Here is a 27,535-nt window from a genome sequence, read left to right on the forward strand (position 1 = left end):
CAAGTGTGTGAAATATTAAAATGAGGAAGTATGAGATATATAATTTTTCGAAATGTACTTTATTGATTAATAATTTAGTAGAAGAATGGCCATAAAGGTACTTTAAGCATCTCCATTCAGCATTAAAACACAATTAAATATATATTAACTGCAGAAATCTTTGAAGGGATTTTCCACAGTGATTTGTCATCTACCTAAAGTCATTGAAATCCAATATACATTTCTTAATCACAATTTTTCTGATTTATTTACTTAAATTTGCTTGGTTGTTTTACAAAAAAAACAACAACATTAAGATCAACCAGTTACTGCACATACACTACCAGTCAAAAGTTTGGATAGATTTTCCCATCGAATTTAATAGGGAAGTGTGTCCAAACTTTTGCCTGTTAGTGTATGTCCACCATATATTCTGAATACCACAACTTACCAGTTTCACCGGAAGTTTACATCATATCCACAGTTTTCTTTTATTGTTGATTTAAGAGAGAAGGAATTTTGGACTTCTCACTGATCATCTTATAAATTTTAAGTAAGATTGTTTCTGCCTGTTGACTGTAAATCAGAATCTGTAAATTGTGGATTCAGACGATAACAACTTAGTTTTTGTCAGTATAAAAAATGTTTCCACAGTTTCAGTGGTTGAAAGAAATGATGTTACTCGCTGATTTAAGAGAGTTGTGTACATTTATATCAAAATCAACTACAATATTAAATATAATTTCATTTCTTAGCTCAGTCAGAGCTAAGCTTACTGAGCATCCAGTAAGCTGCTATATATATATATATATATATATATATATATATATATATATATATATATATATATATATATATATATATATATATATATATATATATATGTGTGTGTGTGTGTGTGTGTGTGTGTGTGGTTGGTATGGTATGACTGGTTCCAGCCATATTTATCTGATAGAGTTCAGTTTGTAGATGTAAATGATGAGTCTTCTTCACACATCAGGGTAAGTCATGGAGTTCATCAGGATTCTGTATTTGGACCAATACTTTTCACATTATACATATGTCCCTTAGGAAATATCATCAGGCAGCATGGTATAAATTTTCACTGCTATGCGGATGACACTCAGATCTTCCTCTCTATGAAACCAGATGAAACCAATCAGTTTCTTAGATTACAAAGATGTCTTACAGACATTAAGACCTGGATGACTGAATTTTCTCCTTTTAAACTCAGAAAAGACAGAGGTTGTTATCTTCGGGCCTGAAAAACTTTGAACAAAATTATCCAGTTATGTAATTAATCTGGATGGCATTAATCTGGCCTCCAGTACCACTGTGAGAAATCTTGGAGTCATTATTGACCAGGACTTGTCTTTTAGCTCACATTAAAAACAGGTTTCTTGAACTTCTTCCACCTGCGTAATATTGCAAAAATTAGGGACATCTTGTCTCGGAAAGATGCAGAAAAATTAGTCCATGCCTTTGTTACTTCCAGGCTGGATTACTGCAATTCCTTATTTATGGGTTGTCCCAAATATGCCCTGAAAAGTCTCCAGCTGATCCAAAATGCTGCAGCGAGGATTCTGATGAGGACTAGCAGGAGAGATCATATTTCACCAGTTTTAACCTCTCTACACTGGCTCTCTGTTAAATCCAGGATAAAGTTTAAAATTCTTCTCCTCACATATAAAGCTCTCCATTACCGAGCTCCATTGTACATGAAAGATCTTATATATTCCAAATAGAGCACTTCACTCTCTGACTGCAGGTTTACTGGTGGTTCCCAGAGTCTCAAAGAGTACTATGGGAGTAAGGGCCTTTAGCTATCAGGCTCCTCTCTAATGGAACCAGCTCCCACTGTGGGTTCTGGAGGCAGACTCCCTTCACACCTTTAAGATCGAGCTGAAAACCTTTCTATTCCATGATTCTTATAGTTAGGATATGAGCATCTCCTGAGTTGGAGTCTGCATGTACGGGACCCAACTGTCCAGGTTATGCTCATTGCTCTTATAGTTATGGGTAGTCTAGCCATCCATTACTTATGTAGCAATGACGACGTCACCTGATGCACTGAGAAGTACCTCGCTCTATTTCTCTTATATATTAATGCATAAATATATACCAATATTGCCGTCTCTAACTTATTTCTCCTTTTATCTGCGGGTCTTCCTGAATAAGTGCAATTGTACATGTTGTTCTGTCTTTCCTGTCCTCTCCACCCCAACCAGTCAAGGCAGATGGCTGCCCTCCCTGAGCCGGGTTCTGCCGGAGGTTTTCTTCTTGTTAAAGGGGAGTTTTTTCCTTCCCACTGTCGCCGCATGCAGCTCAGAATGGGGGATTGGATCGAAGTCATGACTCGATGCAATCAGTTGGTTTCTATTATAGGATATGTATGAATTGGCTCGAAATGATGTGTATGTTGTTGATTCGTGTATGTAAAGTGCCCTGTGGCAACATTGTTGTGAAGTGGCGCTATACAAATAAAGTTGAATAGAATTGAGTTGAACTGAGTATATATATATATATATATATATATATATATATATATAATGGGCTAAAAACGCCTATGGCTGTTGCTCTCCTTACACCCTGCTGGCCAACACTTCAACTCTCCCTTTCTCTGTCATCTTCACTGTGGACCAGGTTCATAACCAGCTGTTGAGTCTACGCACTGGCAAGTCTGCTGGACCTGACGGTGCCAGACCCAGAGTCTTGCAACATGTGTCACCAAGCTTTGTGGAGTTCTCCATCATTTCTCCAGGATGGGCCTCAGTTTTCAAAGGCTCCCACTGATGTGGAAGATGTTTTGCCTCGTGCCAGACCCTCACATGGACCCTTGAGATGTGACCTATTGTACAGTCACATATGGATCCACACCAGTTGAGAGGGTCTTGGCTGCATTCTGTAGAATGAAGCGGGGCTGGATATTTGGCGGGGTTGGACGTCCAACCCCGCTGCATCAACATTTTGATTGGATTAACCCTAACCCTAACTCTAACCCTAACCACGCCCAATATCCAGCCCTGCCCCATTCTCCAGGCTGCAGTCAGGGGTTATTGCACCAGCTTGGAGTTGTGGACGCCATCCTGTACCTGCTGAACCGTGTCTACGCTCACCTGACCAAACCTGGCAGCTTTGCGAGGTCACGTTTTTTTAATCTCCAGAGTGTTCATCACCATCAGTCTGACTGGGTAAGAAGATGACAGTGATGCAGCGATCCTCTCCCCCCACTGCGTGGTAGATAGTTAATTAATGGCAGATCACAGACTGTGTGCCTGCAGCACTGTGTGTCAGACAGAGTAATCAGCGACACCGGAGCTCCACAGGGGACAGTCCTCCCTTCTGCTTCACCCTCTACACCAGCGACTTCGACCGCCGCTCAGACACCAGCCACCTTCAGAAACATTCTGATTCTGTCATGGTTGGATGCATTGCTGAGGATGACCAGGAGGAATACACTTGAAGCAAGCAGAGCCACTCGCAGCTCAGCGTCACAAAAGATCTGGCTGTGGACATGCAGCGGTCAAGACCACCAACAACCTCCAGTGTGGCTATTGTGAAGGACTAGTGGAGCAGTTGAGGACAATAAACTGAAATTCACTACAAACAGTGATGTCTCTACAGGAAGGTCCCTCCTGATTCTGAAGTGGCTGAAGTCCTTCAGAATCTGCCAGACGAGGCTCAGAGTAAGTTAAGTCTGCAGTGGCCACATCCTTACTTTTTGCTGTAGAGTGCTGATGCAGCAGGCTGAAGGTTGTGAATATCAGCAGACTGAATAAATGATCCACATATCCAGTCATGTTAGAGTGAAGCTGGACTTTCTGAAGTTGATGTAGGATACTGTCCAAGAACTAAACTGGACAGGCCTTCTCACTCGCTCCACAACCTGCTGGACGACCTCAAATCACGTTCAAACCTGAAGACTGAGTCATCATACTGCAAATACTTTAAATGTTTATCTGTTTATTAATGTCTATTTATAGTGCACTATTTATAGAGGTGAAACTAATTAATAACAGGCTTTGTAATTAATTCATCTTTATTAATCACATTTTAATTGCACAACAATATTTGTCCCAAAAAGGTCCCATTTTAATTTAAATGGATTTTAGTGCATGACTAAATCAAATACTGCACAGATAATGTTTTCAACTCAAGTCTATTAATTTCTTAAATACATTTAATTTCTAGTCAAACCACTGGAAACAATTTTAAACTATCCCCGGCCAAACCTGAAAAAACCTAAAATTAAAATATAATTTTAAGTAATTTTACTAAGAGCTCCAGTCTAAGCATGCTACAGTACTTATAACTTTAAAATGATTTCTGTGTACACTTACTCATTACTAGACAATAAAATGTGACAGTGAAGCAGACTGTTGTGGCTTCATTCTGGTCCTGCTGCACATCCTGCTCTGACTGCAGCTTGAAGGATGCCACATCAGGACCAAACTTCTACTGCTCTACCAAAATGATACATGTTTTTACGTAACTCACCAAAAGTCTACAATAACAGAAAAAGTTGCTATACTTGTTAATTGATACTTTTTCTTTAAAAATTCACTAGAGGGGTCTGAAAATTGCTAAATAGTAGCTCTCAAAGTGTAAAATCTTTTAGCAGAAGTCTACAGTGTGCAGCGGTGTAATCAGTGTACCAGGAAATTGTGTAATGAGTTACCCTGAGGATCCTTAATACAGCCACACACAGGGAGTTCTGGACAAATGACCAGTTTATTGGTGGAGGAGTATGAACAGAAGATCAGTCCGGGGGAATGGTCTGCAGAAGAAACCAGGCAACAGCTGGGAGGTAAACAGGATGGCAAAATACTCGTCCAGGCAACGACAAGGCTCAGAGATCCAAAGACAGGCAGGGTCGGTAACCAGAAGATCCGAAAAGTTGCGGTGTCCGTCGAGGGCAAGGCAAGGAGGGTAATCCAGGGGCATAAAGCAGAAGGTCGGCAACTGAGGATCAATCCGTAGAACGCTGGAACAAAACTAGACATAGGTCTGATTATTATCTGGCAGAAAAGGAGGGAGCTTAAGTAGGCAGTGAGAGAAAAGGAAACCAGGTGAACTGAATGAGGTAGCAGAGGCAATTAGGAAGCCAGCAGGTGGATCGAGTTACCGATGAGCGCCAGGAGATCAGGGTGGCAAAAACATGACAGTACCCCCCCCCCCCCCCCCCCCCCTCAAGGTCCGGCACCAGACGGACCACCTGGCATGTCAGGATGGTGGAGAGGAAAATCCCGAACAAGGGACCCATCCAAAATAAAACGAGCAGGAACCCAAGAGCGCTCCTCCGGCCCATAACCCTCCCAGTCAACCAGGTACTGCAACCCACGGCCCCGCCGCCGGGAGCGGAGTAGACGATGAACAGTGTAGGCAGGCCCCCCCATCAATGAACCGGGCGGGAGGAGGGGGCCTGGAGGGGGGTGCAAACTGGGAAGAGAACACAGGTTTGATACGGGAGACATGGAAAGTGGGGCAAACCCGCAGGGTCCTAGGCAGTCGAAGACGTACAGCCATGGGGTTAACCACCCTGGTTATAGGGAAAGGGCCAATGAAGCGAGGGGCCAACTTGCGATTCTCAACCCGAAGGGGAAGGTCCTTGGTTGACAACCACACCTCCTGCCCCACTTGATACTCCGGTGCAGCAATCCGCCGACGATTAGCAGCCCGTGAATACACTGCAGACGTCTTCAACAGGGCACAACGAGCCCTCCGCCATACACGCTGACATCTCAGTGCTGCTGAGTGAGCCGAGGGGACTGTGATGGCAAGCTCCTGTAAATCAAAGACTGGCGGCTGGTATCCATAAACAGTGTAGAACAGAGAGCCCTGTGGAGCTGGAGGGGAGTGAGTTAAGGGAATATTCCACCCAAGGAATGTTCTGTGACCACATGGAGGGATCCCGTTCACACAACATACGTAGCTTAGTCTCCACCTCCTGGTGGACCCGCTCTGTCTGTCCATGATACCCAGAGGAGAGACTCACTTGGATCCCAAGAAGGTTGCAAAACTCCTTCCAAAATTGACACAAATTGGGGACCTCTGTCAGAGACGATATCATCCGGAAATCCATGTAAACGAAATACCTCCCTGGCAAGGATCTCCCCTAATTCCTTAGAAGATGGCAACTTGGCAAGAGGAATCAAATGAGTCATTTTGGAGAAACGGTCAACTATGGTAAGTAGTACTGAATGATTCTTGTAATTGGGCAGACCTGTGATGAAATCCATTGACAAATGAGACCAAGGACGACGTGGAATTGGGAGCGGCCGCAGAAAACCAGCTGGCGGTCGATAAGACTTAGCTTGGGAACAGACACGGCAAGCAGCGATAAATTCCTTGACGTCCTGGACCAAGGTCTCCCACCAGAAGCGACTCTGTACCACTGACAGAGTCTTGGTCACACCTGGGTGACAAAATAAACGAGAACAATGACAAAATGACAGTACCTCTGGGACAAGGTGCACTGGAACAAAGAGGCGACCCTGGGGACAGTTCTCAGGAATCTGGTGTTGTTGTTGGGCCTCCCTTATCTCTCTCTCCAAACCGAGTCTGACGACCCCCAGCCGGACAGAATGGGGAAGGATGTAGTCATTCTGACCATCGGACTGTCCCTCCTCCGGAACCTCGTGAAGCCTTGAGAGAGAATCCGGCTTGGTGTTCTTAGTTCCTGGTCTGTAGGATAGGGAGAAGTTAACTCTGCTGAAGAACAGGGACCATCTAGCCTGTCTGGGATTGAGTCTCTTAGCAGATCGTAGGTACTCAAGGTTCTTATGATCCGTCCACACAATGAATGGGTGCTTAGCCCCCTCCAGCCAGTGCCTCCACTCCTCGAGTGCCAGTTTAACCGCCAGGAGCTCGCGATCTCCCACATCATAATTCCTCTCGGTTGTGGAGAGACCTCTTGAAAAGGCACATGGATGAGTCTTGCCATCAGAAAACCTTTGACTTAGAATAGCACCCACTCCTGCGTCAGAGGCATCCACTTCAACAATAAACTGCCGATCAGAATCCGGTGCATGGAGGACAGGTGCCGAGGTGAACAAGTCCTTTAGGCGAGAGAAGGCACGGTCCGCCGCTGTGTTCCAAATAAACCTGTTCTTAGATGAAGTAAGAGCATGCAAAGGTGAGGCGATGGAACTGTAATTTCTTATGAACCTGCGATAGAAATTGGCAAAGCCGAGGAATCTCTGAAGTTGCTTGCGAGACTGGGGAACCGGCCATTCCTTCACCGCTGAAACTTTGCTGAGATCCATGGACATTCTGTTGGGCGAGATGACATAGCCCAGAAACGATATAGAACTTCGGTGGAACTCACTTCTCTGCTTTTACAAAAAGGTTATTCTGTAAAAGACGGAGAAGGACAGTGCGGACATGGCTCTGGTGCGTGGGGAGGTCTTTGGAAAAAAATCAAAGTGTCATCAAGATAAACAAAAACATATAGTCCAACCATATCTCTGAGATCATCATTAATTAGGGACTGAAAAACTGCAGGGGCATTGGTTAGGCCAAAAGGCATGACAAGGTACTCGTAGTGCCCTGTGGGTGTATTGAATGCAGTCTTCCACTCATTCCCTCTTTGATGCGGATGAGGTGATAGGCATTCCTGAGATCCAGCTTGGTGAAGATGGTGGCACCTTGAATGAGATCAAAAGCAGTGTTCATAAGGGGAAGAGGATAACGGTTCTTTATAGTTATGTCATTTAGTTCTCTGTAATCAATGCATGGTCTTAGAGTTCCATCCTTCTTTCCTACAAAAAAAAAAACCCTGCAGCAGCAGGAGATGAAGAGGGGCGTATTATTCCAGTCTTAAGTGCCTCTTCAATGTACTCCTTCATGGCATGAGTCTCAGGTCCTGACAAGGAGTATAAACGGCCCTTGGGAGGGAAGGTACCGGGTAAAAGATCAATGGAGCAGTCATAGGGACGATGTGGAGGAAGAGAAGTTGCCAAGTGCTTGTTGAATACCTGCTTGAGATCGTGATACTCAGGAGGAACCTTAGAAAGATCTGGGTAGGTCTTTTGACAAACTGGTTCAGCGGGGAGTGAATTAGCCGTTAGAAGACATGTGGAACAACAAGAGGATGACCAGCTCAGGACCTCACTTGTCCTCCAATCAATGTGCGGATTGTGGTGAAGCAGCCATGAAGCACCAAGAATAATGGGTAGCTCAGGGGAATGGATGACAAGGAAGGATACCATCTCCTGGTGATTTCCTCCTACAATGAACTTGAGAGGCGCAGTCTCTTCCGTGATCTGGTGCAGCACATGACCATCAAGTGCAAATACTTTCTGCTTTTTAGAGGTGGGTAGTAATGGAATGTTAAGAGATCTTGCCAAGCCTGCATCAATGAATTCCGTATCAGCCCCAGAATCGATACATGCCATAACCTGCTTAGGAAGACCATTTATGAGGAGTTGTGCCTGTAATGAGACTAAAGAGGATTTCACCAACCTCTGACTCAGTAGGAACCTCCTATCTCCTACTGAGCCTGGTCTTTTAATGGACACCGGTGAACCAGGTGACCGCTCTCTCCGCAATAGAAGCACAATCCCTCTTTTGAACGTCGTGCCCTCTCTTGTGTCGTCAAGCGGGTCCGTCCAATCTGCATGGGAACCACAGGGTCCCCTACTGGAGCTGGAAATACAGGAGATTGTGCAAGGGGATTATATGGTGACACGGGCCTTGATGTAGTGCGAAGGCTGTTAGAGGTTCGGCTCCTCTCCACTCTGCGTTCGTGAAGCCTCTGATCGATCCTGGAGGAGAGAGTCTCCAGCTGGTTCAGACATCTCGGAGCTCCCCGGGTAGCCAGTTCGTCCTTAATCTCCTCATTAAGTCCTTGATAGAAAGCGTCACATAACGCCTCATCATTCCAGCGGCTTTCTGCTGAGAGAGTATGAAAATCTATTATATAGTCAGTAACCCGCCTCTTGCCTTGCTTTAGAGCTAACAGACCCCGGGCAGCTTCTCTCTCAGGTGGGACTGGGTCAAAGACTCTGATGAGCTCCCTTGTGAAGTCCTTGTAATCATAGCAGATGAGCGAGTCTCTCTGCCATTCGGCCGTTCCCCACAGCTTGGCTTTCCCTGAAAAAAGTGAAACCATATAGGCAATCCTAGCCCGTTCTGACGGGAAGGAAGAGGGCTGCAATTCAAAGTGGATCTCACACTGGGTTATGAAGGGCCGACACTGACTCCGCTCACCTGAAAATACCTCTGGAGGAGTCAGACGTGGTTCATGGTGAGGTGAGACTTGGCAAAGAGACGATGATCCAGTAGCTTGGACAGAGGCACCTTCCAGTGGAGCTGTAACTGAGGAGAGGTTAGAGAGCATAGTCATCATGTCCTGCATGCTTGATTCCAATTTGGTGATGGACTTCTCAACACATGAGCGCCAATCCTGTGTGGACGATGGATCCATGTTGGCCAGATAATACTGTAATGAGTTACCCTGAGGATCCTTAATACAGCCACACACAGGGAGTTCTGGACAAATGACCAGTTTATTGGTGGATGAGTATGAACAGAAGATCAGTCCGGGGGAATGGTCTGCAGAAGAAACCAGGCAACAGCTGGGAGGTAAACAGGATGGCAAAATACTCGTCCAGGCAACGACAAGGCTCAGAGATCCAAAGACAGGCAGGGTCGGTAACCAGAAGATCCGAAAAGTTGCGGTGTCCGTCGAGGGCAAGGCAAAGAGGGTAATCCAGGGGCATAAAGCAGAAGGTCAGCAACTGAGGATCAATCCGTAGAACGCTGGAACAAAACTAGACATAAGTCTGATTATTATCTGGCTGAAAAGGAGGGATTGGAGGGAGCTTAAGTAGGCAGTGAGAGAAAAGGAAACCAGGTGAACTGAATGAGGTAGCAGAGGCAATTAGGAAGCCAGCAGGTGGATCGAGTTACCAATGATGAGCGCCAGGAGATCAGGGTGGCAAAAACATGACAAATTGTTCACTGACAAACGAATAAATGTGCTGATATTTTTTAACATTGTAATATTTCTGTGTTTAGTATTAACATTACTCATATGTGATTTGCTTTGCTGTCATCATGAACTGTTGTAATTTTGTTAAAATTGCTGTATAAATAAACTTTACTTCCTACTTTTTTCAAATTACAAGGCACTCTTATGGTCATAATCACTATCACATATGGCAAAAAGTCCAGTTTAGGTGCCTTTGAATGCATGTGTGAGCTTTTTGAGGGTAAATGGAAAATTTGCCAAAACATCAGACTTTTGCATGAGGAACGATGTTTGTCTCTGTCATAATCTGTTTTTATTTTACTTTAGTTTTTGTTGTTAGTGGTATTTTCAGTCCTCAGGTCTGTATTTCTAACCGTTCCTTCATCGTTCTTTTAGCTTTTTCTTATCTTTACTTCATGCTTCCTTTTAAGAACAGGTCATGTTTGAGCACTTTTACTTCCCATGTTTGCATCTGTTTTTTCTATGTGCCATCCTCGCCTGTTTGCAACCACTCATTACTCACTCAGCACATCAAGCTACTGTTGGAGAAATTATTATGAGTTTGGTTTTTATTAAGTATTAGACATATATGCATTGATTTGCTGTGATCCTGCTGTGTTTTGTGTCAATGCACAAAGCTTTCTTTAAGTCATATGATCCTTGTCTGGAATGTGCAGACAAAGTCTGAGACAGGAAGAGTTTCCTGCAGGACATCTGTTTTTGTCAGCTGCTTGGTTGACCAGTTGTCTAAAGGTTAAAGGTAATAAAGTAATATAGTGAGTGATTGATGCTTAGTGAGCTCAGTTTAGCTTCGGAGGAGAGAATGATTGTTTTCTGTGGTCTGCCCAGCAACTAGGAGGAGTTAAGCAAGGTTTATAATTGGGTGTTACTTCAGCATCTGCAGAGAGCGTTCTCTCTCCAAGCTCCAGCGTGTGCTTGTATTAGTTTATAATAAAATGTTCATTGTAAGAGGACAGTTGACTCTTAGATGTATTACAACTTCTCAAGACCAGAGTATTTTCCACCACAGTTTTTGGGGGCTCGTCCGGGATCCTGCGTCAGTCCGCCCAGGTTGGGGATAGACGGGTTGGCCACCTGAATCCACAGATTCATCCTAAGAACCTCAATTAGAGAATTTCAGAGGACAGGATGTCTTTCTCCCACCCGTGGTCGACTACGCCAGGACTCCTTCTGAACCAGTGTGAAAAGGCAATGGTGAGAAGTGTTATTCTAAATTTACATTAATTTTCAGACTCAAACTGGAGTCAAACATTACTAGAAATTTATCACAAATTAATAATCAATATCTTAATTAATAATCACAATATTTTTCTGTTTTGTGGTCAATTGTCTTCATTATTCTCATTGTGACAGGGATTCTCCTCCTCACCTCCTCATCGAAAGAATAACTCAAGGGATAAGAGAATAACTTAAGACGAGATCAGGTTGACGTCATAAATAAAATCCTGTGAGTTTAAGTTAAGTTTAGGTTAAAGTTTAAGTTAAAAATCGTGAGTAACAAGACCAAGTCGTAAGTGCTGTGAGCTAGACGTAGCAAGACCAGACCAGTAAATCTTGTGAGTTACAAGACCGAGACCAGTAAATTAGTCAGTAAGTCCTGTGAGCTCGAGAAGCAAGACCAGGCCAACCTTGAGTTAGAAGACTGAGAGGATAGCCATCTTGAGTGAGGAGGAACAGAGAAGAAACTGTGTGGGCTGGTTTCTGGAGACATTGAGAATTTTGCCTGATAATTCTACAAAGGTGTGGGATTGACCCTCTGTGTACATCCGCTGCAAACAGAACTAGTTCCTTTGCAGTAGGAGGTTGATGTACAGCACCATTAAGAAGTTGAAATCTCTGTCTTCATGTGAGGGGAAACTGGGGTGGTTGTGTAAAATTTCCTGTGTTAAACTTGATTGGATTGATTGTGTGGAGAATTAAAACCACGTCTTGTGAAGCCACACCGGACTCTCGCAGGAGAGCCTAGAAGCTTGTGTGGGGGTAGACAAACGTGGGGGCACGACCCATTCACATGCATTCATCCAACTGTTGAAGTGAATTGTTTGTGTAAAATCTAATTTACTGCAGTAAGAAAAAAAAAAAGAAAAAAAAACAACAACAAAAAATGTATGAGAGAGTTTCAGACATGAAGGAGGCCCAGAGAGTGAAGTGAAAAAAAGAGTGTGTTTATTAAAGGCCTTCTGCTCACTGAAGGAGATGATGTCATAGCATGTTAGGCAGAAACAAACATATAAATCCTGTGTAAAATGGCTGCTTGTGCTTTTCTTCCTAAAGCTTTTATAAGAGCATAAAAGCCACTCCCTGTATGAATGTGGAACCTTTTCCTGAGGAAAAGCATTCTTTATTATCACCTGAGAACATTTTAAAGAGCAACAACATATTAAGAATGAAAAATCAGAAATGTGAGAGATTTGATTTATAGTATTAGGAACTTACTGTGTTAAATTACTGTACATTGTGTAGGCAATAAGCTTAGGTTTCTGTCTTTTCCCTTTCAGACATTCATAAGGTGATTTTTATTCCTTTACTACTGCTATTATAAATTTATGCCTAGCATGTCTAAATAAATTTAGATAGACTGGAAATAAATAATGCAGCTGAAGGATGCTGAAAATAAGCATAATGTTAGGAAAAAAAAAGAAAATTCTTGACCTTAAAATAGGAATGGTGAACCAACGTAACTTTGCTAGAGTAAATTTCTCTTGCAATAAATTCACTTTAGTTAAATGTGAGCTAACGGCGAGAAGAGAAGTTCTCAGAACAAGTGTATCTTCTTAGCAAGATCATGTTCAGCTTTCCCAGGAGAGAACTGAGTTATGAGTCCACTGATAATATAGTCTCACACACACAATTACAATGTAATATTCAAGTTACATGATGTTCACAGCACAGAACATGGTTCACATAATATGTTTGCCACAGGATTCAGAAGAAAACTATTATAATTATGAGGCTATGATCTTTATTTTCCCCTTACTGGAGAAGAAAATACACCACATGACCAAATGGTTCAGTCTCAAAAGCTCGTCTGCTGTATGGTGTTGGACACATTGCAGCGTTCCCTTCTAAACCCTTGTCAGCATGCAGCTTGGTCCACAGGGTCCTAAAATTGTCTATCCTGCCTGAGGGAATTCAGAGGAGGGGCTGGGGGAAAGTGAGTTCTTGACCCGGGTCACCGCAGAGTTCTGGGTGTCACACATGTGGTCAGTCAGGAAACTGGAGCAGAAACGGTCCCTACAACCTACAGCATCATTTCACCTCCCTTCTGTGACAGCTCTGAGTCCTGGAGCAGAACCTGATATGCAGATGTGGCTGCATGGACCCGGCCGCTGCTGATGGCCTGGGGATCCCAGAACCAGAGGGTCTGGCAGAGACCTGTTGGTTGTGACTGTGAACAGTGTGGATATGGCTCCTATGGTGGACATGTGAGCTGGATTTTCACCTTTGACCTCTGGAGGTGATGGATCCTCCTTGTCCTCAGACTGTTTCAGTTGTGGGATTTTCTGGAAGTAAAAGACTAACGGATGTGGCCGGCAGGCAGCACAAGTCCCACCCCGACTACAGAGTCAGATGATGTTTTCTGGAATAAGCTGCACCCTGATTCTGTCAGAAAGACTGCTGGGTTCACTCAGTTCTCTGTGGAAAACCTGGATCTGCTTCCTGGAACTTTTGCCCACTCTCTGATCATTTACATGTCACTCTTAATTATTTACACATATGAACCTGATTTATCTACCAGGAAGCTTTGATGAACATGTGTCGGGCACTTCCTGGCATGAATTTCTGATTGTATGCTGATTGGAGGAGGGCATGGTGGCTGTGGCGCGTCTGACTCCTGAGCAGATCGAGTGATACGAGCTGAATGATTATCCACAAGACCAGGCCAAGGAATGAGGCCCTACAACCAAACATTTACTCACTGTTTCTGCTTAGCTTTATACCACATTTATGAGCATGCATAAAATTTTGCACTCCTGCAGACTTCTGCAACTGAACAATGTCACAGACATCTCTGCTCTGCTGCAGGGAAGCTGAACAGTTCATACAGACAAGTTAACTTCTGGCATGCTATGCTTTATAGGAAAATAAATAGATTTAAAAAAAAAAAAAAGTGATGAATACTAAGTTTTTAATGTTTGAGACAGAATAGATGTCAAAAGAGAAAAAAAAATAAGCCGCTATATGACATTAAATAAGAAGGTAGCTTTGTAATTTCCCGACTTCAGTGAATGCAACACAGGTACAACAATCTCCGTGTTTTATTTGCTGACAGCTTGGTGTTTTATCCCTAATCTGAATTCATTATTTTGAATTAAAGCAGACATGCTCAGTGGTTGAAATACACATCAGATGATTTTTATTCAAATAGTAGAAGCAACTCTTGCGATGGCTGCCAGTAAACAGACCAGTCTCTTAGTTAACACGCTTAATAAGTAAACAAACAAGTCATTTAAGCCCTGTATGTCCTCAAAATAACATGAATATGAGGCAGATTATTTGTAACAGTATTGATACTTCCAAAGTTAAGCTAACTATGCTAAACCGTTAGTCTTGGCCTTTTCTGTTACACACGTTTGCATTAAAATCATTAAGGAAGAAGTGCTGCTGTGAGTGTGTGCACGTACATGTGTGCGTCGTGTTGTTGTAGATGAAAACAGTTTTGCCATCAGTATTAGAAGTTTGTTTCTAAATGCTGCTTTAGTTCAAATAGATAGAAAACAAACAGCTTTATTATGACCTGAAGGTCTCTGACTGTTCAGTACCGGAAGTCCAGCTGTTAAAGATGGGTTTACATCTTGTTGCTTTATGCTTATCCTTATGTTTACAATATATTTGGAATAGGAAGCCAGTCTTATCATGATCTCAGTTTTGTGTGTGTTGCTCCTGAATGGGTCTGTTGGAGTCTGAGAGAGGCAAATCGGAGTAAACCATGAGACTAAACTAGACTACATTACTGATTAAATCAACAGTTCTGAATGAGCTTTATTTAATATATGCAGAGATTCTTCAGTGTGGTTCTGCTTCTGTCATTTAGCAGACATGACATAAACAACACGAGCAGTAAATCAGAAAGGAAGTTCCAGCATGGATAAGTGTTGGTCAGACAACTGGGAGTCCAGTTTGACACATGTCCTGCTATGCAGTACTAGAGGATTTTTTCTGGTTGTTGGTTAAGATGAGACTACCTGATAGGAACTTTGCAATAATTAATTAAATGAATTTGGTTACTTTGAATGATTACCTACCAGATAAACGAGTGGCCCTAACTGTTGCTTTGTATTGTTCATGATTTACTCTTTGACTGTTTAGCTGAAACTGACTATCTTCTGCACCCCCCAGGCCTGGCCCCTGACCGACCTCTAGTTGACCCTGACTTGATTTTCCTTTTGATGCTGTTTGCTCTGACTGTGACACGGTGGAGGCTGCAGCTCTCCCGTCTCAGTTCTCGTTACTTGAGCTTACTCTTTAGCTGAAAACAAGTCCATGTTTTGGCGCTCTCTTATGAATGACTTTCTGGATGCCATTTTCCTGAATGTTTTCCTCCCACAGGTTGCAGACGGGGAAATTTCCTTCTGGCTCTCTTTTCAGGTCTTCCTTGGACCAAAAGTACTTTTTCTGGTTCTGATGTACATGCGCATGCGTAACATGGAAACATGGGCCTTTTTGTGATTCTTTTTGCAGGACCCTCACCCAAGTGGGCATGGTTCCTTCCAAGACTGCCTGTTCAGACACAGCTCTGTGTGAAAGTAATGTTTTAACATACTGTCCTAACCTCATAAGAACCCTTTTCAGGCATTTGCACACAGGTGAAAGCTGCCCTTCATGAATCAGCATCTACGCAGCTCTATTCACTTCAGCCTGGAGATTTTGTCCTGATAAGAAGCTTTAATCATCAGCGCTGGAACCAACATCGATGGTTTAGGCCATTTCAGGTTTTCCTGACGACCCAGACAGCGGTAAAGGTCGCAGAGTGAGCTGCTTGGCACTACAGATTGCTTGAACCTCCTGAAGCTCTTCAGTCTGAAATTACAGAAGAATAACGCACCACCCAACAAAGGGCAGAATAATCCCTGTGGTTGCGTGGGTAAGTGAGATAGTCTACTCTCACGCCTGAAGACCAGCCTTCGCCCTCAAGCAAGATCGGTGAGAGGTGAAAGAAGCGCTCCACTGCGACTGTGATATGCCAAGTCCCACCAGAACGCCGACAGTGTCTTCACTACACCTCTGTCACCACCTAAGAGGAATGATTTGTTTCCACTTTTCTTAAATTTATCCTTAGACTCAGATTTTGAAGCTGAAGTGAATGGCTCCTCACTATTGTCATTTCTGAAAGATTCTTTTAAAACCTGATAGGCATGAGGCTCCTGATGTTTTGAGAATGTTGTCTTCTGTATGTATTTTTGCGTTCTGATAACAATTTCTCTTCTTATTGTTGGTCCTGTAGGACCAAGAGGAGGGAGAGTGTTGGAGAAATTATTATGAGTTTGGTTTTTATTAAGTATTAGACATATATGCATTGATTTGCTGTGATCCTGCTGTGTTTTGTGTCAATGCACAAAGCTTTCTTTAAGTCATATGATCCTTGTCTGGAATGTGCAGACAAAGTCTGAGACAGGAAGAGTTTCCTGCAGGACATCTGTTTTTGTCAGCTGCTTGGTTGACCAGTTGTCTAAAGGTTAAAGGTAATAAAGTAATATAGTGAGTGATTGATGCTTAGTGAGCTCAGTTTAGCTTCGGAGGAGAGAATGATTGTTTTCTGTGGTCTGCCCAGCAACTAGGAGGAGTTAAGCAAGGTTTATAATTGGGTGTTACTTCAGCATCTGCAGAGAGCGTTCTCTCTCCAAGCTCCAGCGTGTGCTTGTATTAGTTTATAATAAAATGTTCATTGTAAGAGGACAGTTGACTCTTAGATGTATTACAACTTCTCAAGACCAGAGTATTTTCCACCACACTACACCCAGGCCCTTTGGTCCTCATGGGTTTTTTGGAAGGGAGAGGGGTTTCCCATGTAGCTCCTTTATGACTGCTTGCCACTGTGTTTTGTTATTTCTCCATTTCAAGCTGAGTTCAGATTTTGCTATGCTTAATCGTTTGGGATTTGTTCTGTTTCAGGATGTTTTGCCTTTTCAGAACTTTTGTTATAGTTTAGGAAAAGCCTTTTCTTTTCCATCTTTGTGCTCTCTGGGTGCCAATTTCAAAACTAAAAATCGATGCAGGATGAAACCTCAAATTAAGGGCAAATATGTTTGGTTGAATTTTTGTGTTTCAGACTGCTTTCATGTCTTAGTTGTTCACTCACATCAAATAAGTGTGTTTTCATTATCTCAATGATATATATGAATTGTTTACTTGTTTTGGATTAAGCTAATTCTAAAAAGTCTGAATTATTAAGCTATTTGATGAACACTGACAAGTACAAAAGGTAGTAACAGTTTAAGTATCTGATGTAACAAAATAAATGTACTTTTTAATGTGTTCCTTCAATTTAGAGATATTTAGAGATATTTGAGATATCTTAGTGTTTTTTTTTTTTGTTAATTTTATGACATTTAAACAAAATTTTATGGCATTTTTATTTTCTGAAAGCTGATATTTTGCAGCGGAAATCGGTTTCTGCTGTTCTGAAGGGTTGGGGATGTTTAGCACATAAATCCTAATAACATCCACATCTAATAAACTAAGCACATTCATGTGAATCTGCACAGTTTCTTTCCTCAAACACTTGAGTTGTTTGACACGAGTTTGAAAAGCTTTGTTACTCTGTTGGACATAAAAATTGAGCTTTTAAAAGCACATTCACATCAGCCTTTTCGATTCGAATCCTAGTTTGTTTGCTTAGAGAGTCCACCATGTTTGGGGAAATGTTAATGTGCCAAATAAATTCTGATCCAGATCAAAGATTGGACTCGGCCTGCCTACAAACGCAGGACCAAATAGAGGAAGCAGATTACAAAGTCACAAAATAAAAATCACTTCCTACATTTGGTGGAAATTGCATTGTGGGTAAATACATAGTGATCACGTTAAGAGTCCTCGTCTGGTGTTCATACTGTGTCCATTGTTGCAGTGTATTTCTGCAGTGTACTTGCATAAGACACAACTAAAAATTCAAAACAGCGATAGTTTCGTCTCCATGTTTAGCATGTAAGGAGGAAACAGAGTTTTCTTCTTCATGCGGGTCTTGTCCTTTTGTTCACTTAATACTACTGCAGCGCCCCCTTTGATGAGAATGGGGATATATTATTCTAATGGTTTGGTTTATTTCACCAAAGTGCAAAATGAACACAATCTCAGTCCACATGGATACACCCCCCTACAACTGAGCCGAGTCCCCAACCGGACCGAGTCTGGTCTGGTCTAGTGGACTGTCCTGATGTGAATTCACTCTAAATTTTAATTGATTATTAACGAGAACTCTACAAACAGTTCATCATCTTATAAGTCATCTTGCTCTCTTTTGTTCTGCTTCATGTTGTTCTGCATTTTCAGTCTACCTGTTGTTGCTCGATAGGGAAATTAGGGTAGGACCTTAAACCGAGTGAGTTTGTAACACAATATATTCCTGTAATGTGAGATTAAGTGTTTCTGTCAGTTCCCAGACAAAAGAGTTTCCCGTAGACAAATAAAGTAAATGTAATGAGGCAAGATTGGGTTACTTCTCTTTGTGCCGGCACTGTTTAATGATTTATACTGCTAACATCTTGGTCTGCCACAAACAAGGTCCTGCTCTGTCTATATTGGCTATTTTTGACCATTCCTCCAAGCAAGGATCCTATTTACTCTGTATTTGATATTTTCTGGCCTTGCCTGCATTGAACAGTAAGTGTGGAAGCTTTTGCATAAAGCTGCTCGTAGATGAGAGGAGCTCAAGGTCTCCTGCTTGATGAATTCTCTCCTCTCTGTGTTTGGCTGTGTAATTGCACATTATTAAAATGGACAGGACAGGATGGGGAAATAAATAGGATTTATTTATGTAGGGGAGTACCAGAGTTCCCTCCAGAGAATTAAACCCCCATCAATGGAGGATTTGAGACTTCAGAGCATAAAAATGCAGAACAAGGGAGTCAGGATATATCAAAGTGTTGCACACAGACACCTTCCTGATTGATCGGCTGCAACAACCGCTGCCAGGTGAGGTGAGAAACTCTGATCAGCTCATTACAATGTGATGTTCTGCTCGTATACGTGGAACTTTGTGTTACCTGAACAACGCAGGGGAAGCAGGAAAGATGGCGGTTACTTGCGAGTTTCTTACATCATGTTGCAAATAACTGTTCAGGTTTAACAAAGTTGGATCATGTTTCTGGAACAAGGATAAATTCAAATGGGTACATCGTGCTAGTTGGACTTCAGACCTGCCTTCATTCTTGGTTCACAGATTCAACAAGGTGTTGGAAGCACTCTTCAGAGATTTTGCTCCATGTTGACATGAAGCATCACACAGTTGCTGCACATCCATGATGAGAATCTCCCGTTCCACCACATCCCAAAGCTGCTCTGCTGGACTGAGATCTGGTGACTGTGGAGGCCGTTGGAGGACAGTGAACTCATCATCATGGTGGAGATGATGGGAGCTTTGTGTCATGGTGCATCATCCTGCTGGAAGTTTCCATCAGAAGATGCTACACTGTGCTCAGAAAGGGATGGACATGGTCAGCATGTCCCTGTCCTTAGCCTACTCAGGTAGGCTGAGATAGTTAAACCATGTCATGTTGGGACTAAGGAACATATGGTGGGTCCAGGAAATATCCCCCACATCATTACACTACCTGCAGCTTCACTGTAGATGGCAACATGGAGTCGTGATTTCTGTTTTTTTCCATTAAATTCTGACCCAACCATCATCATCAGACCAGCCGAGTTTTTCCATCTTCTGTTGTCCCGTACTGATGAGTGTGTGTGAATTCTGTCCTCAGTTTCCTGTTCTCAGCTGACAGGAGTCGCACCCGGTTGGACGTGTGGTGCGTTCAGCGATGGCCAAGATAACCATGGCTGTAGTAATAACTAATAGAGGCATAGTATATGTAGCGGAATAGTCTCTACACTGTCCACACTAACCCCTCATTTAGGGCTACACTATACAGCCCACTGTAGAGTGAACCCATTCTGTAGGCGATTTGTTTAGACAAATCACATGATGAGTGCCTGTCACCTTGTGTTATTCCAAATCCAATCCAAACTTATGCTGAAATATTTTAGTTTCTTATATTTTATTCTGTCTTTGTTGCATATTAATCAACTAATAAGGATATAAAATGAATGCTCTATGTTTGTTAACCTGCTTTGACGTTTGTGTTGCCACTTGGAGCTCCTGCCTGCAATGCATTGTGGTTTATATTGGCTGGTCTAGTGACCACTTTTCAACCTGCGTTGTGAGTCATTTGAAGTGCACTGCTTTTATTCCTCTCTGGACATTCAGACACCCCTAGAAAATGGCGTCACCACCATGTGGGGCACTATGTAGGGAGGTTCGGACACAGCCCATGTCTACACGCCTCTACATGTGACTGCCTCATTAGATATATGTGTAAAGAATAAACTAAACAGGTGTAACTAATAGAGTGATGAGCAAAATTTCATTTTATAAACAAATGGGGCAATTCACAACACGAAGATACAGTCCAGGTCTAATCGGTGTAATGTTATATAATCCAACTACATATGAATCAGAATGAAAAAAGTAACTCTTCAAAAAAATAAGCACTTATGACTGGTTTTAACTAAATTCATTTTTCCCATTCAAATCACGTCTCCAGGCAATCCATGAAAGAAGTGTGTGAATTTAATATATTGTTTTTTTTTTGTCCACAGACGTGATTTCTTGGTGCTCTGCATAAGAACAGAACTCATCGTATATTCCCGAATCCAAACATTTAGAAAAATAGTCGCACATAAATCACTGCATCTCATTTAAGAAGAAAAACACTTCTGATCAGGAGAAGAGGGATGATGCTACGGTCTCTGGTGGCAGGTGGAAGAGATGAGACTCAACTCGGTCCAGACTGGAGCTGTCAAGTAACTTCACCTTGAAATGTCATTTCTGTATTCACTTCCTGCTTCTTTGTAACTTTTGTTTTTGTTTAATATGTTAAAACCTACTTGGAAGAGGTGATTAAAACAAGGATTTTTAGATTTTCTTATTACATTTCACATCTTTGCAGTTTAGCTGGGTAGAATGAGTGACAGGAAAGGTCAGGATGCACTCAGTTATTATGCTTTTGTGCTTTTGGCCCCAGTTGGCCTTGTTTTGCTCATGGCCAGTCTGAAACCATATTAAACAAAGTATGTCTCAAAGTATTTTATATATAACCAGCAGATTGTTTTTTAAATCACTTTTCTCTTCCATATTAAATTCAGTTTGAATTACTGCACAATAGACCAGTGTTAGTTTTCAGTTTCATGTTCATCTCCTCTCAAAACTATGTTTTAATTTCAGACAAAGATACACATAATGTTGTAACAGTTATATAAAATACAGTTTTCCCTGCAAATCCAGACTAAATAAACATCTAAACTTTCTTTACTTATGATAAACTGGTTTTATCATCACCTGTGGCTTGTTTTTAAGTGTTTACCTGCAGGGGTTCTGCCCTGCATGTCTTATGTATTATGGAGGTTGTGTTTTCCCTGAATTAGTAGGTAAAGAGGTGGCATATGTGTGAAAAGGAAAGCCAAAAAATATTCACTAAGTCACCAAAGAACATTTGTTTATGTATTTACTGCAACTAAGTCATCAAACTGATTTTCAAATAGTGTGTTTTGGTCATTTGAATAAATCTCATGATCATCTGCAGTCTGTAAAAAAAAGGCTCTTTTCTTCTTTTTAAAGTGTTCATCTATTAGAGCTGGGTGATTCATAAAAAACTAATCAAAATCCACATTCAAAACCAATAATCATTGTAATTCTGCTTGTGTCAATTATTTAAACTGTTTCAAAATGTTAATTTCTCATAAATATATTGAAAAGATATTGAATAAATAATCATATATATTTAAACTGTGTGTGTTTACTTCTCCTTACCATCAATATCTGCATTTTTAGTGTGAAAATATTTGCAAGAAACCAATTCATTTAGCCATGAGGCCAAAAAATCAAATAAAACTGAGATAATTGCTAATTATTTACATTGAATGTAATCTGTTAAATTAAATCGCAATATTGATTTGAGGTCATATCACCCAGCTCTGAAAATGTAAAGTGGAGCATCTATGTGAATACCAGGAGGTGGTTTTCCTCCCAGAATGTTTCAGACTAACAAGATGAGCAACATGTGTAAACTTACACATCAGTGGTATTAATGTTATGGCTGATCAGTGTAAACAGAGAGGATTATTGTGGAATGAGAGGAAACCACATTCAGTACATAGAATTTAAACAGTTTGTTGGTTATCAGGGCAACAAAGTGTAATTTGGTTTTCATACAAATGTCTTGGTTTCTTCATTTTAAAATGTTTATTGTTCATAATGTTTTTGTGAAAGATTCCTTGAAAGTTTCCTTCCTGCAGATGGAATCACAAGTCCTAACATGCTCCCCAGTGATGTGTTATTTTTCCAGGGAAATGACATATATGTGGCTATATTCTGTAGACTTTGCTAATCTTCATTATGTTGCGACAGTCGTCCTCAAATGTCTTCTTAAAGAAAAGGCTGAATTTACAACAGTTACAACAGTCACTAAAATAACAGGAGAATAAAAAAGAGAATCAATGATAATAATAATAAAAAAAGCTAAATTTTAATTTAGTAGTATAAGACACTGTTTCTTCATTTAATTGAATTGAAGAAAGAAAAACAAACTAACAAACAAATTGGTCCTGAACAAATTAGAGCAGTTTTCTGATGAACAGTGGGACAAAATACCTGTCAACAGGTGCAGAAGTCTGACTGAGAGGAACAGAAAAAACAACTGACTGTAGTGGAAACATAAAGAATTGTTCTACAAAATAGTAGTTTTATAAGGGATGTATCATATTATTTGATCACATTTGTTTGCTTTAAAAAAAATCTATTGAACCAGAATTAGAAAATAGTGTAGGGTAACAATTTTTTATAAAAAATTTATATATTTTTTATTTTTGTCAATTTTAGCTTTTTTCACAGGCAGCTGTTTTTTCCTTTTTATTAGGAGGGTCTGAATAAGTTTGACGACGACTGTTTGTCAGAAACTTACCGTCCTGTACAGCTGGGAGAAACATGGTGGGAAAGAAAAGAAAAAAGTAAAGTAAAGTAAAGTAAAGTAAAGAAAAGAAAAAAGGAAAGGAAAGGGAAAAAGTAAAGAAAAGAAAAAAGGAAAGAAAAGTAAAGAAAAGAAAAGAAAGGAAAAGAAGTAAATAAAAGCAAATAAAAGAAAAGGAAAGAAAGGAAAAGAACAGAAAAGAAAATAAAGAAAAGGAAAGAAGTAAATAAAAGAAAAGTAAAGAAAGGAAAAGAACAGAAAAGTAAAGAAAGAAAAAAACAGAAAAGTAAAGAAAGGAAAAGAAGCAAATAAAAGAAAAGTAAAGTAAATCAAAGAAAAGTAAAGAAAGGAAAGGAAAGGAAAATAAAAGAAAAGAAGTAAATAAAAGAAAAGAAAGGAAAAGAAAAGAGCACTTACCTGAGTCACACTGGCCCCTCTGGATTAGAAGAACAGGGGGGGTCTCCCCCAGCTCAGCCCTCTTGTTCTCGGCTCTCAGGCGGCAGACGCTGGGGTACGTCCTGCCGTCGCTTCCGCACACTGGACCCGTGGACGCGCACACGCAGGTGCCGAGAGACCCACCTGGTCCAGGGTCACATCTCATCCCGTCACCGCAGGACACGAAGCCACCTCCCCGCTCCACGCAGACCTCACCCTCTCCGGCCGCGCACACGACGCAGCAGCCGCACGCATCCTTCACCTGGCCGTAGTAGCAGGCGCGCGGCGGGACAGGACACTGGGAAACATCACACACCTGCGGACACGCGTGTCTTTTTCTCAGCAGGCCTGCATGAACTGCAGAGGTGAGGAGCGTGAAGTAAGCAACGACCTTCATCGCGTCCCGGTCTGTCCTCTTCTACCCACGAACACCCAAACTCTGAAGTTTTGCTGCTGTTTTCGTGGCCCGCAGGTTTGGCTGAGGGCCAACATGAGACGTTCCAGTAGCAGCATGCTCACCCTGGATCCTCCTGCATATCCATAGATCCTCTGTTCTCCTGCACTCTAACCTCCAAGGAATGCAGCTGCAGCAGGTTTTATGTTAAGACTGTTGAAGTGAAACCCCAAAGGCAATGTAGTCAAGTCGTCATGCCAAGTTATTTATATGAAGCATGAAAACATAAAGGGCCTAGGCTGTAATTAACAAAGTACTGCTCAATATGAGACATGGGAGATTTAAAACTTTTCCATTAAAGACACTTTCCCTCTTAGGTGCAAAAACTGAACATTATTCCACAGAGTGAGTCAAAATGTGTTTTTTTCCCCCATTTTTTAAATCATTCCTATTAAGGTGAATTATTTGTAATACATTGTGCTCAGTGGTATAGTGGTCCCTCAACAAGTGGGTATACTCTCCATTTTTCACCCTTGTTTTTAAAAACAGAAAAAAGTAGCCCAGAAAAGCTGATTAACACTACCTGACATTAACACTACCCTATTTAGTTCACTCCAAAAAAAAAAAAAAAAAAAAAACCCATCAGTGTATTTGCTCATTGTTAAATAATTTCTATTCTCTGGTTTCAAGGAGTGAGAGTTATGGAATGACTAAACCAATACAGGCACGCAAACTGGTGAGAGACAGGCTCATAGACATAAATTAATATATCTTTATGTGATCTATATTCAGGCTAAAGTTAACACAGCTAATGACTAACTCCACCAGTGTAGAACAGGTAACCTTAGCTGAGCTGTTGGACAACGTATCTACAGGTTTAGGGATGTTGTAAGAGTAGCATCACAGTGGTGGGTGTACACAATGCTGACTGAAAAAGAAGTGGGTGTACTCCATATACCCTGGAATACACCACTGATTTTTGTCCTCACAACAACAAATTCATGTTTGATATATATTCACATTTTTCATTTTTTTAAGCATTTTTAACACATTTAAAAACTTGAATAGTTAACATCGATTTGGAATGTGTGTTTGTGTGTGTGTGTGTGTGTGTGTGTGTGTGTGTGTGTGTGTGTGTGTGTGAGTAAGTTACACAACTGTGGGACCAGTCATGCTCACTGTTTTTGTTAGTACAGAACTCAGACACAATGGCTTCGGTTACATGATGTTTTCTAATTTGGAATTAATATTTTGGAATTAAATCTTACATGAAAATAATCATGAATTTTACATGAAACACGTCCTTATTTAATTCCTCTTTAGAGGAAGGATTCTCATTGGACAGAGGGTGCATGTGACGTATGACGTATACCGGGAATGAACAAAGTTGGCTCCCCGCTTCTCGTCTTTTCAGTCGTGACTTGTAAAAACTACATAATAAGTTCCAGTTTCTCTGCTATTTTTATTATAAATGTGAAGTAGCAGCTCAACACCAGCATACTACTTCACTTTTTACAGCAACTGAAAAGGAGAAGAAAGATAGACCACCGAACACGGGAGGCAAAACAACGCGCGTCATCGGGACAGGACAAGGTAACGAGCATGCTCAGAACGACCGGAAGTAACTTAGAGCAGAATGAAGGTTTACATGACAGGGCAGTTAAATAGTTCAGAATTAAAATGTGAATAAACCAGACACATCGGATTTAAGTTTAATTCTGAATAGAAATTTGCGTCAGAATTAAGTGTTTACATGGTCATTTTTCATCAGTTTAAAGCGGAATTAACTTTTATTCGGAATTAATCAGGAAAAAGAACTGCCATGTAAACGTAGCAATTGTTATGACAAACAGAGCGATACCAAAATATCAATACTGTCGATACCAACTTTTTGCTTTTGTTCAATCAGGGTTAATATGAAGTTTATTTCTAACTAGAATACATTTATGAATTTATTTTCAAGGCAGTAACACATAAAGACGATATTACTTCAATAATATTCCGAGGATGGCCCATTTGATACATAACACAATAAGCCAGTCAGTCGTGGCATCTGACGTTTTGTTCCACACTTATCACCAGTGGATGGCGGTAAAGCACTGAATCATTGTGTGCTTATGATTGTATGTATGCTGGGTGAAGGAAAGTTAAAAGCGATTTTCCAAGTACATCAAATTTTTGTACACTGTGTCTGTATCAGATCAGTATCGCAAATACTAGCTTGAATTATACTTGACATTGTAACAAGGGTTAAATTAGCACCATGCATCGCTATTCTGAAGCGACACATCTAAAAACAAGGTTTTTGTATCAACATTAATGTCATGTGACGGAAAGCTTCAGACGTCACTGTTTCACCGGCTCATTAAACGGGCGATTCCAGCCTGACAGGTTTGATGCTGTAAGCTAATGTGTAAATCACTGTCCCAGGCAAATGTTGGGTTTGTGAGGAGACAGTGAGTTTGAGAAGAAATTTGGTCTATGTTGGTCGTTTATATGGCAAGCAGTAAACATCAGTTAAAGGTTTTGGATAATCTTGTTCTTACACCATGTATGCTAATGATGTAGCATGCTTCTTAAACTCAGTATTTCATCATTAAACGGGTTCTATTATGCTATGTCTAGTCTTCTTAGCTTTCTACATTGTTAGTGTTGAATACTCATCAGACATATGAGCGGCACCGTTTTTTTTTTTTTTTTTTTTTTTTATCACCTAAACACGTTTGAGTTTTAAAGCGCCTCTCCAAGTTCGGTTTCCATGGCAACAGAAACAATTGGTTTTAGAGAGTTTTTTGAACTTAAAAAGTTTAGTGATGTCTCAGGAGGAACTCAGTGATTGGTCATCTTCTCTGGGTTGTGCAGGTTCACAAGAAGAAAGTCACGCCTACTTTAACAACTCAGAATAACTACTGGCAGTTGACGAATCAGATGCAGCCAGCAAGCAGGACATGGGGCAGAGCTTTCTCTGTTGGCTTGTTTCTGGCAGAGGCTAATCTGAGAGGATCATTACAAAATGAATGAAGGGGTGTGTGAAAAATGTTTGATTATTTCTTGTCCTTCTGGACTTCTGTGAGGAAAGCCTCAGTGCTTCACAAGGCTTCACTCTGACATGTTATGCTCGAGCCATATTGGTATCGCTGATACTGATATGTATTTCATATGGTATCAGTTCAAAAAGAATATCAGTGGTATCACACATCAGTAGCCAAAATGACTCTGTGTTTCATGAGGCTTCGGTTTTGCAATCCCTTACCTCATTCGCGCATCACTATCTCTAGTTATACGGAGCCATTAAAGTTTTTGCTATGCAAAATAATGGCAGTGCTCCTGTATCTGCTACAGAGCTTCTGCATTGAAAGTTTCTGCAAAGTTATTTGTTGAGTTATTTGTAGAATGTGTACATATAAATATTTGTTTTTCTCCTTGACTGGTTGTTGATTTTATGTAAAAAAAAAAGAAAAAGAAAGACTCATGGTCTAATCCTCCTCACTCCTCTGTTGCTCTCATGAATGTAACGCCGTTACTGTCAACGTGTTCATAAATCACAAGTCTCAC

The 27,535-nt window shown here is 41.2% G+C and overlaps 1 protein-coding gene across 1 annotated transcript in view; it reads right to left on the reverse strand.

Annotated features, from left to right (window-relative positions):
* The window catches only part of htra4 (HtrA serine peptidase 4), a gene marked incomplete at both ends in the record, with an annotated part of 45,521 nt that extends 21,538 nt beyond the window's left edge, over positions 1 to 23,983 (reverse strand). Inside the window, one exon of the mRNA XM_079250967.1 lies at positions 23,569 to 23,983. Coding sequence (XP_079107093.1) covers positions 23,569 to 23,983 — 415 coding nt within the window. The remainder of the gene's footprint in view (positions 1 to 23,568) is intronic.
* Positions 23,984 to 27,535: the final 3,552 nt, after the last annotated feature.

This window comes from Telmatherina bonti, assembly GCF_933228915.1.
Source record: "Telmatherina bonti genome assembly, chromosome: 13".
Lineage (NCBI taxonomy): Eukaryota > Metazoa > Chordata > Actinopteri > Atheriniformes > Telmatherinidae > Telmatherina > Telmatherina bonti.